The sequence below is a fragment of the Hylobates moloch genome, unplaced genomic scaffold, assembly GCF_009828535.3.
Source record: "Hylobates moloch isolate HMO894 unplaced genomic scaffold, HMol_V3 SCAFFOLD_12, whole genome shotgun sequence".
Taxonomy (NCBI): Eukaryota; Metazoa; Chordata; class Mammalia; order Primates; family Hylobatidae; genus Hylobates; species Hylobates moloch.
The window spans coordinates 103,462,355-103,478,687 of NW_026652287.1; the positions used below are offsets into that span (position 1 = coordinate 103,462,355).

General features: G+C 46.6%; 1 protein-coding gene across 9 annotated transcripts in view; it reads right to left on the reverse strand.

Moving 5' to 3' along the window:
* Positions 1 to 16,333, reverse strand: part of ZNF667 (zinc finger protein 667) — a 37,165-nt gene that overhangs the window by 18,779 nt on the left and 2,053 nt on the right. For 5 of the 9 annotated variants that reach the window (XM_058424823.1, XM_058424821.1, XM_058424820.1 and 2 more), the window contains exons 2-5: positions 14,298 to 14,410; positions 13,401 to 13,553; positions 3,007 to 3,098; positions 1,382 to 1,508 (exon numbers count right to left, since the gene is read on the reverse strand). In XM_058424823.1, coding sequence (XP_058280806.1) covers positions 1,382 to 1,508; positions 3,007 to 3,039 — 160 coding nt within the window. In that variant the 5' untranslated portion in view covers positions 3,040 to 3,098; positions 13,401 to 13,553; positions 14,298 to 14,410. Of the gene's footprint in view, positions 1 to 1,381; positions 1,509 to 3,006; positions 3,099 to 13,400; positions 13,554 to 14,297; positions 14,411 to 15,689 lie in introns of all 9 variants that reach the window. The other 4 variants (XM_058424819.1, XM_058424817.1, XM_058424816.1 and 1 more) reach the window with 4 other exon arrangements.

A 16,333-nucleotide genomic window follows, 5' to 3' on the forward strand; every position in this document is an offset into this window, starting at 1 on the left:
TCCAGACCCTCACCCTTGTATTATCTGTTTTGTGGTGCCAGGGCTGGGGCCTTGGTGTCTTCACTTCTGCTTCACCAGCTGCTTCCTGTCAACATCCACCAATAGGGGCTTTGTTGGTTTCAATGTCTGGGTTTTTTAGTTCTGTACTCCCAGAAACAGTTTCCTCTGGCTCCTCAGAAGTATAAACAAACCAGGCAGCACACTGCCCCCTCCTTCAGAAATCTGAGTCCCAGATCCGAGGGGACCTTCCTTGAAGCCCTAAAAACCCCAAACTCTTCCCTTTGTCCCTCCAACCCCAGGGATGGTGGCAGCATCCTGCAGTTACTGTCTCTGTTACATCAATGTCCACTATTCACCTTTCAACAACAACCTCTTAAATCAATTCTTTAAATTCTATCAAAAGAGGGGTAGGTGCGGTGGCCCATGCCTATAATCCCAGTACTTTGGGAGGCCAAGGTGGGCAGATCATGAGGTCAGGAGATAGAGACCATCCTGGCTAACATGGGGAAACCCCGTCTCTACTAAAATACAAAAAATTAGCCGGGTGTGGTGGAGCATGCCTGTAGTCCCAGCTACTCGGGAGGCTGAGGCAGAGGAATCGCTTGAACCCGGGAGGCGGAGGTTGCAGTGAGCTGAGGTCGCGCTACTGCACTCCAGCCTGGTGAAAGAGCGAGACTCTGTTTCAAAAAAAAAAAAAATTTATATCAAAAGAACTCAAAAGTTACCTACAGAGTTTCCATAAGACTCAGCAATTCTACCCCTAGGTATATGCCCCAGAGAAATGAAAACATACATCCACACAAAAAACTTGTATATGTTCATAGCAGCATATCAAAATAATGAGAGTGAAAACCCAAATGCCCATCTATTAACTGATGAGTGGATAAACAAAATGTGGTCTATCCATACCATACATATTCTTTGGCAATGAAAAGAAATGAGTTATTGGCACATGCTACAACGTGATGAACCTCAAAAACATTAGAGATCAAAGAAGCCACATATTTATGATTTCATATGTATGAAAGGCCCAGAGCAGGCATATCCATAGAGATAGAAAGTGGACTAGTAGTTGCTGAATCTGGGGGAGATGAGTGGCCGGGGGAGACGAAGAGTGACTGCTTACGGGTACTGGGTTTTTGGGTGGGAATAATGAAAATATAATTGATTGTAGTGATGGATGCGTAACTCTGAATACACTATTATAAAATCCATTTAATTGTGCACTTTTTATGGGTGAATTGTATAGTATGTAAATTATATCTCAATAAAGCTCTTTTAAAAAAGAAACTGCAGTGGCTTCCATTTTCCTGACTAGACCCAGAGTGATGCATGTCCCTCAATAGGCTTGTTCTGGACTGTGGGGGAAGAAGAACCTTACCAAGCGAGACCAGGTTCCGGTAATTCTCCAACATGACATCTTCATACAAATCCTTCTGAATGGGGCTCAGCCATTCCCACTCCTCCTGGGAGAAGTAGATGGCCAAGTCCCCAAATGTTATAGGTGCCTGAAATGAGAAATCAAATGTCTATTCACCATGGACTTGTGCTTCCACATGGCTGGAGGAAACGGCACACACATCTTAAACATGGGAGACACAAGGTACCAAGAATCATTCAGGAAGCATTCAGGGTTCTGAGGCCAAAAGGGGCGGGTGTATTAAATAAATTAAATAAAATACAATATAAGACATAGCTGTTATTAAAATTATGTTGCATTAAGAACACATGGCAACCTGGATCTACCAGGCATTTACAAAGTCAAGGCATTCTTCTAAGCACCTGACTGTACTGGTTCATTTAGTGCTCATGTGAATCTGACAGAGGCACTGTCAGCGGAATCACAGTATGTTACAGATGAGGAAACTGAGGCCCAGAGAGATGAGAAAACTTACTGCAGGTCTCACAGCTAGTAAATGGAGAAGCTAGTGTTCAGCCCAGACAGCTCCCAATTTAATCTCCTAACCACATGCTCTCCAAGAAACGTGAATATGTCACATGTGACAAAAGGTTCTTTGAGGGTATAATCAAGGTTACTGATCATGTGACCTTGGCAGATTATCTTGGACTTGACCTGGCCAGTTGGTTATTGGTTCTTGCTGTCTTGAAGATGAAAAATGAGGGTCAGGTGGAAAGTGTGGGAAGGAACTGAATCTGGCCAATAACCAGCAAGTCTGGAAGAGGACCTGAGCCCCAAATGAGAACACAGCTGGCCAACACCTTGATTTCAGCCCTGTGAACTCCAAAGCAGATGACCCAGCTAAACCATGTTGTGCCTGGACGCCAACCACAAAACTGCATGATAATAAACACGTGCTGTTTTGAGCTGCCAAGTTTGCAGCTAATCTGTTACAGCAGCAAGGGGGAACTAATACACGTAACTGAAAGCAAACACGCTTGTTATGGGAAACTGCATTTGAGATGCCTGTTGTAAAAACCACTCGATGATTGACAGTGGTGGAGCATGCTGACCACAGGAGGCTGCACATAGCACCTCACTGCCTGCGCCAGTGCAGTCAATGGAATAGCAGGGCTATGTGGTGCCTTTTAGTCTTGGGACCTTAGCTAAAGAGATTTCCTCCATTAAACATGGGTTTTACAAGGAGAAACAAAACCACAAAACAAGACTAACTCCAGAGCACATGTCAAGTCCCCTCTGCTACTGCAGGCCCCACCTCAGCATTCATCTCCATGCTGAGAAATCACAGTGGCTCTCATCTTCCTCCACGGAGGGCATTTCTCCTGGAACTGGCAAAGCCCCTAGGTATGCTGAACCAACAGGCCAGTGCCACGTGCACACTGGGAATGGAGAGAGGCCCGCTGGGCAGTTTCCTGGCTGCTGGGCCCTTCTCAGGTTCTCATCCCCCATGGCAATGGGAGAAAACCAAGGACTAGGTGTTGGATGGATCTCCAACAGGCAACAATTCTCCACGGAAGGAAAGCAAATGGTCCACATCTCACAAGACACGATGGGGTGTTCCAGAAGAAAGAGGAATTGCCACTTACCTTGGATTTGGATTTCCCCCGTGCAGAAGGCATCCTTTCCTCCCCTTTTAGGGTCCACACTCAGAGAGGGGCAGAGAGCTGGTAAGGCAGGGCTGTGGGGAGAAGACAGGACATGAGGCCAACTGGGTCTTTTGGGCAGTGCCAGAGTCCACAGGCCCCTACCTAACCTGGAGACGCACACACACACACACACACACACACACACACACACACGCACATGCACACACACAGATGTCAGAACACCTGGCGCATTCCTGTCCCCCCTCACCCTCTCACGGTCAGGGAAGGGCACGGCCAACCCTTTTTGTGCCTAAGATCATAGCAGGTTCTTGATCAGGAGGCAAATAAGGACTGTACAGACCTCTGGCCATCCATTTGACAAGTATTTACTGAGCACCTACTGGGTGTCCAGCTGTCCCAGATACTGGGGAGAGAGCAGTGAGTTAGAGTGGAAGAGTGCCGGCTACCAAGCACCTTACATTCCAGTAGGGAAAGCAAGTCCATATAAAGCACAATGATGGTCATGGTCATTGCTATGAACAATAAACAGGCCAGGACAGGGGTTAGAGTTGTGGGATGGTCAGGGATGGTGTCTCTGAGGAGGTCACACTGAGCTAAGGTCTAAATAGGAGAGCATGAGCCATGTGGGTGCTAGGGGAAGAGCATTCCAGGTAGAGGCACAGCAGGTGCCTCTGTGTCGTGGGTGGGTGCAGGCGAGGTATGAGGAGAGCAAGGTCTGTGTACTGAAGCAGAGTGAGTGCAGTGGGGACAGTGGGCTAAGGCAGGAGGGGCCGGATCATGAAAGGGGTGCTGAGCAGCTGGGATTTGATCCCAAGTGTGACATCACTGGGTGAGGAGGGGGAGCTGAGCAGGGGAGTGACACCGTCAGACAACATTTAACAAAAAACTGGGGCATGTCTATATGGTGGGTAAACTGTGTTAGGAGAGGGAGCAGGAGTGGGGAGAGGACTCACTAGGTAGCTTTGCAGAAACCCAGGGAAAATGTTGGTGGCATGATTAGGGTGGGTGGAGTGGAGGAGGGAAGATGTGGTCAGATCGCCTCCTCAAGAGGGCCCCTCTATCCACCCATCTCAAAAGAATCTCTGCCCTGTATCAGTCTCTACCTGTGCTGTCCAATGTGAATGCCACTAGCCACATATGAAAACTGAGCATGGGAAATAAGACTACTGGAACTGAGGAACTCATTTTCTTTCCTTTTTTTTTTCCTTTTGAGACAGGGTCTTGCTCTGTTGCCCAGGCGGGAGTGCAGTGGCGTGATCTTGGCTCACTGCAGCCTCAACCTCCCCAGCTCAAGCGATCCTCCCACCTCAGCCTTCTGAGTAGCTGGGACCACAGGCACTCACCACCACACTCAGCTAATTTTTGTATTTTTCAGAGACAGGATTTTGCCATGTTGCCCAGGCTGGTCTCAAACTCCTGGGCTCAAGCAATCAGACCGCCTAGGCCTTCCAAAGTGCTGGGATTACAGACATGAGCAACTGTGCCCAGGCTGGAACTCATTTTCATTCCAATCACTTCACTATTAAAACAATAATAAAATAAAATTTAAAATTATTGCTAAAATTATTAAAATTTACTGTTAATGTAAAATGAAAAACTGATACTCGATTTGGTTACTGTAAAACTTTAAAGTATGTCTGGAACAACTTGGGTATGTGACTCTGCTTTTCCAAAGGTTTTATGAAATTAAGTACAGATCAGGTATCTCCACTAAAAATTAAGGGTCTAGATGGACCGTGTGTATAAAACTTGTATCAGATTTCAAAGACTCAGTATGAAAAAATGTAAACTATTAGTATGAAAAAATAACTATTTCATTGATAACTGTTTATATTGGCTACATGTTAAAATGTTAATATTTTGATATAATCAGTTAAATGTTATTAAAATTAACTTTAATGGGTCAGGCACAGTGGCTCATGCCTGTAATCCCAATGCTTTGAGGCTGATGCAGAAGAATCACCTGAGCCTAAGAGTTTGAGAGCAACCTGGGCAATGTAGTGAGACCCCGTCTCTATAAAACATTTAAAAAGTAGCTGAGTGTGGTGGTGTGTGCCTGTAGTCCTAGCTACTTGGGAGGCTGAGATGGGAGGATTGCTTGAGCCTGGGAGGCAGAGGTTGCAGCGGGCCAAGATCATGCCACTGCAGCCCAGCCTGGGTAGCAGAGTGAGACTCTGTCTCAAAAACAAAGCAAAACAAAACAAAATTAACTTTAATGATAAATGTGTTGCTTTTTACCCTTTTCAACGTAGCCTCTGGAAAATGTAAAATTATATGCCTCACATTATGTTTCTGTAGGGCAGTGCTACCGCATGCTCTATTATTGTATTGCCCCGTTTTCCACATAGTACTCACCGCTTTCTGAAAACAGTGTGTTTATGTGGGTGTTTATGTGGGTAGTACCTCCCCCTTCCCTAAACACACACAATGATCTGGGCTGGAAAGCAGAGACTTTGTTTTGTTCACCGCTCTACTCCCAGGGCTGAGAACCTACCTAGCACAGAACAGGTGCTCAATAAACACTTGTTGACTAACTCAACCAAATCCTCAGCGTGCTGAAACCCCATCCCAGAGACACAGTTCTGCTGCAGCCATTCCCTGGCCCTCCACATGTGTCTTTGGAGAGGACAGAAATGGGGACATACTTTTCACTTCCCTTACTGTGGAAAGCTTGACATCTTGAGAAAATGATGCAATGAATGCCTATTTACTCTTCACCAAATGCTGACATTTTTCCTACCCTTTTTTAAAAAGGCAGTTGTCTGAAAGTTGTAGACATGACAGTTCATCCCTAAATGTTCCAGCACACGCCTTCGAAGAATGCCATCGTCATACCCTGCTGCCAACAACAGCAGAAATGTCCCCAAAAGCTTTTTGTGACTTTGTAATGAAAACAGTACAGCAGCATACAGCCTGGAAAATGGAAATAACGGATGTTCCCTCTACAGATGTTTGTTTCGTCCCCGTAGGGGTGGAGGTAGAAGAAGATAAATAAATCCCAGGCCATCAGGCTTGAGTTCAGAGTTAGGTAACGGATATGTTTTGATACGAAACATGGATCCTAAGATGGCCTTGTCCTATTTAAGAGAAGCTAGGCAGAAGAATCCTTGGATTATTACATTTCTCTCTTTGTAGGATAAAGTAGTAGTTAAGAATAGGAATACTAAGATGAATTATTAACAAGATGAATAAATGTTGAGTGCTTCCATGTGCTAAGCAACACTGAAGATTATCATTTCAATTCTCACGTCTGGTGGCAAGTCCAGTTCTAATGCCATTTTCCAGATGGGGAGGTGGAAGCACAGAGAGGAAGGAATCACTTGCCCAACATCATAAGGTAGACCAGTGGCAGAGCCAGCGTTCAAACCTAGACATTTGCCCCGAATGCCTGGCTCTTAACCATACTGTGTGGCTCCCTCACCTCTGCCCATGTCAGAGGAAACAAGCTGAGCAGAGGAGACCAGCAGGGCAGGTTTGAGGCTGCTCTCCCAAGAGGCCTGTGTGCAGGGTCAGCCCCAGGCTGGTGTCTAAGGACCTGGCTGGGAGACCATTCCCTACACGGATATAAAACTTTTCCTGACTGTTAAGAATACCTTCAGCTTCACTGTATGCTGCAGGGAGCACACAATTTACGCCTTATGTTGAACCCCTGCTTTCCTCCTGGGAGTCTGCAATGTTGTTATCTGCCAAGCAGAGGATGCCGATGTAACCAGCTCACAATAACAAACGTGGACACTGGGTCTCTAACGGGCATGCTGTGTAGACAGCACCTCGCATGTGTTGTTCTAACTTGTTACTAAGGGAATTAGTATTTCACTCAGGACTGCACTGGGAGAGGACTCCCAGGAGCCTGGCCCTGGCTTCCCCAGGCTCTGCTCTGTGCACCCTTCCCTTTGCTGATACTGCTCTGCATTTTTTGGCTGTAATAAATCATTAGTTGTGAGCATGACTACAGGTTGGGTCCTGGGAGGCCCTTGAGAATGCTGGACCTGGGAGGTGGCCCTGCAGACTCTGAAACATAAGCCAGTAAGAGGTAACACCCCTCTATCACACCCTTCAGCTGTATCAGCCTTAGAATGAGGATCCAATGAACAGTCATTCTGCAACAGATGGAGTTGAGGTGGGCACATGATCAATTTCCTGGCCCCAATGGGAGGCAGCTGGAGGTGTGGCTTCCCAGCCCCTCAGGAAGGTGCCCTGAGCCACACCCCACTCCTCTGGTGCTCCTGTTAGAAGGACCCCTGGTTACCAGGCCTCTGGTTTAATAAAACATGACTAGAGTGACTCTATCTTAAAGTGAGTAGATAGGCGCTCACAAGGCCCCCGCTATAAGGTTAATGCTTACAGTCTGAAAGTAGCCACATCCTGAGCTGATCACCTATTACAATTACAGAAAATCTATGGACACACAGAACATCTCCCACCAAGCCTGCAGAATGTCCAGATGTCCTGAGACTGCAGCCCACTTTACTCAGAGATAACATCAATGACCAGGCTTAGGCTGAAGGATGAATGGTCACTGATAGCACAAATAGCCCTACCTTTAGTGAGCGCATCTGCACATTCCAGGTTTAATGATAGCTCCTTACAGTTTCCCATTCCTTCTCCCGCTTTCTGAGAACACCCTACTCTGTAACAGAGTAGTTTCCAATAAACTTGCTTCTTTCACTGTGCTCTGACTCACCTTGAATTCCTTCCTGTGCAAGATCCAAGAACCCTCTCTTATGGTCTGGATTGGGACCCTCTTTTCCAGCAACACTCACTGGGCAAGAAGCGGTGGGGACCCATGCAGGTGAGCCATGGCCCAGGAGGGGCCTCTAATTAGCACTGTGTGCCATGCAGGCCACATCAGGCTAAGGGGGATACTTGACTTCATCTGCCTGGGAATGAGGGCACTGGGGCATTAGTGACTGTGGTAGACCAGAGTTATGGCCCCCCGCAAAGATATGGACATCCTCATCTTCAGAACCCATGAATATGGCACCTTACATAGCAAAAGGAACTTTGCAGGTGTGATGAAGTTAAGGATCTTGGGGGCGGGGGAGATTATTCTGAAAATGGAAAACACACAAACCGTTTTTCCTCTGCTGTCACACCACAACAATCCACGACCACATGTGTGAGGAGTTTTCCCCACACACCAAAATGAGAAAACCCCATCTCCACTAAAAATACAAAAATTAGCACATGCCTATAATCTCAGCTACTCAGGAGCCTGAGGTAGGAGAATCGCTTGAACCTGGGAGCAAAGGTTGCAGTGAGCCAAGATCACACCACTGCACTGCAGCCTGGGTGACAGAGCGAGACTCTGTCTCAAAAACAACCACAACGAAATCTCTGGACCCCAAAATCACTAAGCCAAAGGGAAGTCAAGCTGGGAACTGCTTCAGGCAAACCTGCCTCCCCTTTTATTACTAACCACGTAACTCCCTCACACTATGCCCACAAGAAAATTCTTTTTGGACAAAGGACACACAGAACTCATGAGATAAAAGCATAGCTGATTGCTCCCTTTGCCCTATTTCACTAAGCCAGACCAAGGCATAAGTGACTACTCCTCTACCCTCCTGTCACATGTAAACTGTGTGTTCAGTGAAGGGCTCATCAGAGACTTGAGGGAATGCAACTGTTTGTCTCTTATCTACCTATGACCTGGAAGGCCCCTCCCTAGCTTCGAGTTGTCCCACCTTTCCGGACCAAACCAACGTACATCTCACACATACTGGCTGATGTCTCATGTCGCCCAAAAACGTATAAAACCTAGCTGTGCCCCGACCACCTTGGACACATGTCAGGGCCTCCTGAGGCTGTGTTATGGGTGTGTCCTTAGCCTTGGCAAAATAAACTTTGTAAATTGACTAAGACTTGTCTCCGATATTTTGGGTTCACAGACATCACTTTGGAAATTCTACGATTTCAGGAGTTTTATGCCAGGAAACAGGTTAAAGGCTAAATAGTTATTTCTCAATAGCACAATCCTGGATTGCCCAAGTGGGCTCAACATGATTACAAAGTTCCTGTTTATAAAAGGGAGGCAGGAGGATCAGCGTCAGCCAGAAAAAGAAATTGCAAGATGGAGGCTATGCCGCTGGCCTTGAAGATGAAGGAGCACCTGCTGACATGGCTTTGTAGCTCTGCCTTTCAGGACTGTAAGAGAATAAATGAGTGTAGCTTGAAGCCATTAAGTTTGTGGCAATTTGTCACAGCAGCAAGAGGAAATGAATACAGTGACCCTTCCACCATTTCCTTCCAGTCCTCATGCACAATAAATGGGCTTCTTTTGCTTTGTCAGTGACCCGGTGCTGAAAACATCTGTAATTCAGGGGAATTACAGGGCTAGGGTGAGATGAAGAGGTCGGCTGGTGATCGCTGAAGCCGGCCTGTGAGGCCACTCCAAGAGGCAGAAAGGAGGCCTGAAACAGCAGCTCTGCCTGCCTCCCTCTTGCACGTGTGCACACACACACGCACGCACGCGTATCCAGAGCTCCCTCATGCTAAGGAAGCTCAGGGTCCTGCCTTGTTTTAGCCAAGGTCAACGGGAAGGGCAAGGCGGCCTCCAGTGGTGGTAAACACATCACTCTGGGGTCAGACTACCTAAGGGTGGCAAGTGTTCCTATCAGCTGTGTTACCCTGGGCAAGCCATTGAACCTATCTGTGCCGCAGTTTCCTCACCTCTCAACTGGGGACAATACAGAACCTACTTCTGGAGGGAGTTGTAAGAATGAAGAATCACATTCGGGTCCTACACCCCCACCCCCATGCCAGTGCCTCCCTGCTAGTCCCTGAAGGGGCTGCCACAGCCCCACCTCACTTCCTGCGGTCTGCTCAAATCTCACCTTCTCAACAAGCCTCACTAACCATTCTATTTAACAATGCAAGCTGTCCCCACCTACCCTTCGCAGCTAGTTCAGATATTTCTTTTTTCGGTAGCTCTTATTGTGGTGTAACTCACTGCAGAATTTGCTTATTATGCTTACTGTCAACCGTCCTGAGGACAGGCGTCTCTGTATTCCAAGTGCCTTAGACCAGCATCCAGCACACAGAAAGGGCTTAAGTGTTTGCTAACTGAATGACTGAATGGCTCTGTGACAAATATTAACTTTCTTTACCAACACTTTTTCAAGGAGCCTTCCTTCACCCACTAAACCAGGGTGAGGGTATCCTTCACATGTATCAGGTGCCACTTCTTCACAGCGGAAACACATTCCATTGTGAGCACATTTGCCTTCTGGCTTTACCTCTTGTCCTCTACCAGACAATGTGTTGACCAATGTTCTCATGTGTGCAGCTGTGTGACCTTGGGCAAGTTACTGAACCTTGCTGGGTCTTTACCTCCCTCCTTTACATCTGCAAAGGGAGGACAAAGGGCTGTTGGAGGATGAGATGAGATCATATCAGTCAGTGCTCCATTAAGATAAACTGTATTTGCCATCATTGCTGTTGAGGTTACAAGTGCCAGGTGGGGCCAGTTCTGTGGGATGTGAGTTTGGGAAAAGGTCGCATTGACCGTCCTTTGCCCACGTGCTCTATGCACGTGCTCAGGTGTGTGTGTTGAATGTGCTCCATGCCTGGGCAGCAACATCACCTCCTCAGTTAATAATGATGAGAATGAAAGCTGTGCTGGATCCTTTATATGCATTACACCATCTCCTTTAACCTTTAATGGCAAATCAACCACCCAGGATCCTTATTTTCCATCGCGGGGATGAGAGAGGGATGATGACCCGCCTGTTGTCACAGAGCTTTAACTGATGGAGCCTGGATTTGAGGCCCTATCCACAAGCCGCACACTTGGGACTCCTCACACAGGGCAGGAGTCCACTATCCACCCTGGCAGGGTACAGGAGGTGTCAGTGTGGTGAAATGCTTCCTGAAAACATCCCTATATGTATGTTTATGTCATAGTAGAGTGGCCACAGGAGTTGGGGAAAATTTGAGCATATCATGTTAAGACTGAGGAGTGAGGGCTTGGTGACGAACTGAGCAGAGTGGCCGTCGATTCTGACTTTTCTGAGCGAGGTTTCCTTCGTACAGAGATGGGGACCAAGAGGCCTGCCTTGAATCCTGGACACCTGAATTCTGGGCTGTGTTAGACCCTAGGACAGTGGTGTGCTGAGAAATGTTTAACAAGCAGCTTGCTGCAGGGGTGATTTATAGTGTTTACAACTTCCATGGAGTAAATACTCTGATATGGTTTGGATCTGTGTCCCCACCCAAATCTCCTGTTTAATTGTAATCCCCAGTGTTGGAAGTGGGACCTGGTGGGAGGTGACTGGATCTTGGGGGTGGATCCTTCGTGAATAGTTGAGCAGCATCCCTTTGGTGCTGTTCTCATGATAGAGTTCTCACGAGATTTAGTTGTTTAGAAGTGTGTAGCACCACCCCCCTGCCTCTTTCTCCTGCTCCCACCGTGTAAGACACCACCTCCCACGTTGCCTTCTGCCATGAGTAAAAGTTTCCTGACGCCTCCCTGAAGCTGCTATGCTTCCTGTACAACTTGCAGAACGATGGGCCAATTAAACTTTTCTTTAAAAATTACCAGTCTCGGGTATTTCTTTACAGCAGTGTGAGAACAGACTAATACACACTCCCACCACAGCAGGTTGTAAGCTATTGAACTGATGTCACTTGGCATGGGGCTGAATGGCTTGGGTGAGCCAGCTCCAGCACACCACCGCCACAGGGCCTTTGAGAACAAAGCCCTATTCTTTGCCTGGGAATTCTCAAACTTTGGGCAGACATCCCTGAAAAGTACAGGAGGGCTAACGCCTATTTCTATGGTTTGAGATATATCCCAAAGCAGCTGCTCGTAACAGAAAACTCCTTTGATTTCTTGTTTTGAAACATGTTCATTTGTGCATATTACTTCATAATAAATCTGGGTTTGTGTTAATGTAAAAATCATGTTTTAAATGATTTACCAGATAAGCAGATCACTTGGCTTTCCCCTTCCAATCACTTAGGTAAAATGACTTGTTCCGGGGTGTTGTAATGCATTCATCCTGCAGTTTTCACAGGTGTGTGCACTCAGCCATGCACCCCAAATTTGAGATGATTCTTGTCTGATATGGTCTGGCTGTGTCCCCACTCAAATCTCATCTTGAATTATAGCTCCCATAATTTCCACATGTTGTGGGAGGGACCCGGTGGGAGATAACTGAATCATGGGGGTGGTTCCCCCACGCTGTTCTCATGGCAGTAAGTCTCATGTGATCTGATGGTTCTGTATGGGGAAACCCTTCTCGCTTGGCTCTCATTCTCTCATTCTCCCTGCGGCCATGTAAGACGTGCCTTTCACCTTCCATCACGATTGTGAGGCCTCCCCAGCCATGCAGAACTGTGAGTCTGGGTATGTGTTTATCAGCAGCATGAAAACAGACTCATACATTGTCCATAAAATAATTTTCTTCAAGGAACTCGGCACTACTGGGGAAGAAAGAACAGCAGTTTGATATTTGGTAATCCTGGATTCAAAGCTTGCCTCTGCCAATTACTGGCTGTGAAAAAGTTACACAAAGCCTGTTTGCTCATCTATACAATGAGGTAAAGAAAACCTACCTCACCTCTGCTGTTAAGATATTTACATGTGATGTCTTTGGTAACTTGACCATGGTCATTGCTTGCCTTCCTTTTCCTTTTCAACTCATAATACAGTTGACCCTTGAGCCATGTTAGTTTGAATTTTGAGGGTCCACTTATATGCAAATTTTTTTCAGTGGAAGTTACACTGAGTGTGCCTACCTCTCTGGTCTCCCCTTCCGGCTCCTCCACCTTTTCTACCTCTGAGACAGTAAGACCAGCCCCTCCTCTCCCTCCTCAGCCTACTCAACTTGAAGGCCACGACAATGAAAACCACTCCTACTTAATGAACGGTAAATATATTTTCCTTATGATTTTCTTAATAACATTTTCTTCTCTCTAGCTTATTGTAAGAATAGAATATGCAATACATGTAACACACAAAATATGTGTTAGTAGACTGTTTAGGTTATTGCTTAGGTGCCAGTAAGGTGACCAGTAGACTATTAGTACTTAAGTCTTTGGGGAGTCAAAACTATATGTGGATTTTCTACAGTACAGGGGGTTGGTACCACTAACCCCTGCACTGTTCAAGGGTCAACCATATACCAAGCATCCAAGAGACCAGTGAAGACTGAGACCCACTAAAAAGGCTGAGATTAGAATTCTTATCCAGTGCTGGAGGAGATAAATTGGTGTGACCTCAATGGAGGGCAATTTAGCAATGTCTTTAAGACTGAAGATCCACATTCTTTACCCCTGTTGTACTCTTTAATCCAGCAACCTTATTTCCTGTACATGGCTTCAGACAACTTTGCACATGTGCACAATGAGAGACACACAAGGGTATTCACCATGGCAGAGTTTATAGAAAGAGGCAGTACATTTCCTTGGGTAAGGGTGTGGGCCTGCAGCAGGCTGTCTAGGTTCAGTATTTAACTCTGCCATCTGCTATCTGTGTGGACTTAGACACTCTATGTGTCCTCTCCGGGCCTGAGCTTCCTCATCTGTAAGATGAGACAAAACACAGTAATGACTTCACAGGGTTGTGGTAAAGATTAAATGAGTCAAAATACGTAACACATTTAGAGTGGTGCCAGGAAGCAGGGCCAATGCTAAGAATTTTATTATTACTACCACTATCAGGAGATTGGAAACAACCTAACAGCCCATCAATAGGAAAATGGCTAAGTGAATATTACATGCATATAATGAGACACCACATATTAAAAGAAACAAAGTAGAACCATAGTAGTGATTCCTAATTGGGGGAAATTTTGCCCCCCATGGGAAAATTGCAATGTCTGAGGCTATTTTTGGTTGTCACATCTGGGAGGTGGGGTGCCCCTGGCATCTAGAGAGTGGAGGCCAGGGATGCTGCTCACCATCCTGCAATGCACAGGACAGCCCTCCAGAGCAGAGAAGGAGCTGGCTCAAAACGTCAACTGTGCCAAGGCAGAAAAACCTCCAGGATAAAATGGTATTATAAGGGCAAAAATATAGAAAAGCCATTTAGAGAAAAACAAAATATAGTACACAAATACACAACTTTGAAAAGGCTCTGGAAAGATAAACAAAAAGTTTGTAGCAGTGACTGTCCCTGAAGAAAGGAACCAGGTTATATGTGTGGGAAAGGAAAAAAAATCCAAAACCCGCTTTTTCCTCTCTATGCTTTGGCATTTTGTGTCATGAACGTATAATTACATCTTCAAAACAACAAACGAAATAAAAGAAGGCTGGATCGCACATACCGCATCAAGGCAGGGCTGTAAACCTGGCTCGTCTTCTGAGTCCCTGATGATAGATGAGAAAGGGCTTTGAAAGGCACAAAGCTACGTCCTCCTGAGGTGAGGACGGCTGGAACCTGGATGGGAACATGCTTCAAAGAGTTACTGAACCGTGGTTGTGCCTCCCCTCTGAGGCAAATAACTGAGGGGACTTCCCCTCCTTCCCTGGCTCCCCTTTGAGCCTGGGGGGCTGTGTTGGGTATTGAATTGGGGGAGGGTCCTGATATACTGAAAACCAGCCATTAAATGCACTGCCACAGCCTCATTGCCTCCTTTGGGCCAGTCAGCTTTTGCTGTACCAGCCGTCAAATATTCAAAGATCACTCCTGGCCTGAACCTGCCAGCCCCAGAGGCCAGGGACATATGTAGGCAATTTCTCCAAAGACCTCGGCACAGCTGTTACAGGAAGAACACAGGCTATGTATATGCACGTCTAGCCTGCCATTTCCCCACTTTGCCTGGGAACACATTAGGTTTCCTCACTTGCAGGATGGGGCTAGGAATACCCCTACTGCAGGGAAGTGCAGCTGTGAGGACTGTTTTTGATAAGACATCGAAGCAGAGGTCACTCGCATCCTCCCCCTGACTCCCCAAATCAATTTATCTCATTCCCAGAGGCCTCAAAGGAGCCTGGGCTGCAGGCACTCAGAGCTGTAGCTCTCAACCCTGTGCGTACATTAGTCTCTTGGGAGCTTGCTAATAAATAGTCACAGCTGATGGCAGTTCAGTATGCCAGACCAATGAAATCAGAATCTCTGGGGATTGAGTCTGACCACCCCCCCCCCCTTTTTTTTTTTTAAAAAAGCATTCCAAGGTGACAGTAACATGAAGCCATCGTTTAGAATAGCGTTCGAGTCTCAGAGTCTCAAGGACAGGGCTAGAGATCTGACCTGTTTCTGTTGAAGTCAAGACCTCAGTGAAGAGAAAAGTCTTTGGTTAAGATCAAAGTCAAACTCTTAGATTCCCTAATCAAGGGATTCCAAAGGGTCACCGCTGGTGGCTATTCCTGGCTCTGGAGTTGACCAAGATGCCCATGGGAGACCTGGATGTTGACTCTGAAAAGAACATCTGCCAACACCCTGTAATCCCTTTACCCTGCTTTACTTTTCAAAATACCTATCAGCACCTATTAAAGACTTTATTTTTGTCTCTCCTACTAAATGCAAGTTCCAGCTGAGTAAAAACCTTGCCTGTTTTGTTGAGAGACTAGCACAGTGCCCAATCCATAGGAGGCACTCACTGGCTGAATGAATGAATGCATCTCGGAGCTTACCCGGGCTGCAGGCCCTTTCTTCTCATCTCAGAACACTATCCCTTTATCATCTCTTCCCTCCCCGCCTTCCCCAGCTCCCTTACTCTTCTCTGTCATCATGCCTTGGGTCTGTCCATGCGCTTGCATCACGGTCCTCTCAATCAGAGTGATTTTGCCCCTGCAGGGGACATCTGACAGTGTCTGGAGACATTTTTTTTTGCTTGTCACAACCCGGAGGGAGGTGCGGTGTGCTACTGGCATGGTAAATAGAGCCCAGGGTTGCTGCACAACATCCTATAATACATAGAATAGCACCCCCTCCCACTTCCCAACAAAAAACTATCAGGCCCCAAATGTCATAGTGCCAAGGCTGTGAAACACTGGTCTGGACAGAAACATTTCCAGACCCATGTGTTACATGGAAACATCCCTTAGTCCCTAACACTTCCAAGTTCTGTTCTTGACCCCATGGGCTCTCTAGGGACATCTCCATCAGGAAGATCCTTTGTTCCTGACCCCACCTCCTCTACCCTAATGCTGCCCTCCCAGGACCTTGACTACACAATTCTGAACCTAAGCCCTGATCTAGACATCCAACTTATTTTACCTCTGGACCTGAAACCTTTACTCTGGGGCTCATCCTTTTGCATTTCTACCTATGGATTTTATTCTCCAGGTGTGGGACGCCTGCGGCTATTATGCTAATAATAAAACGATGACCATTTATGTGGCACTTCCTTGTGCCAAG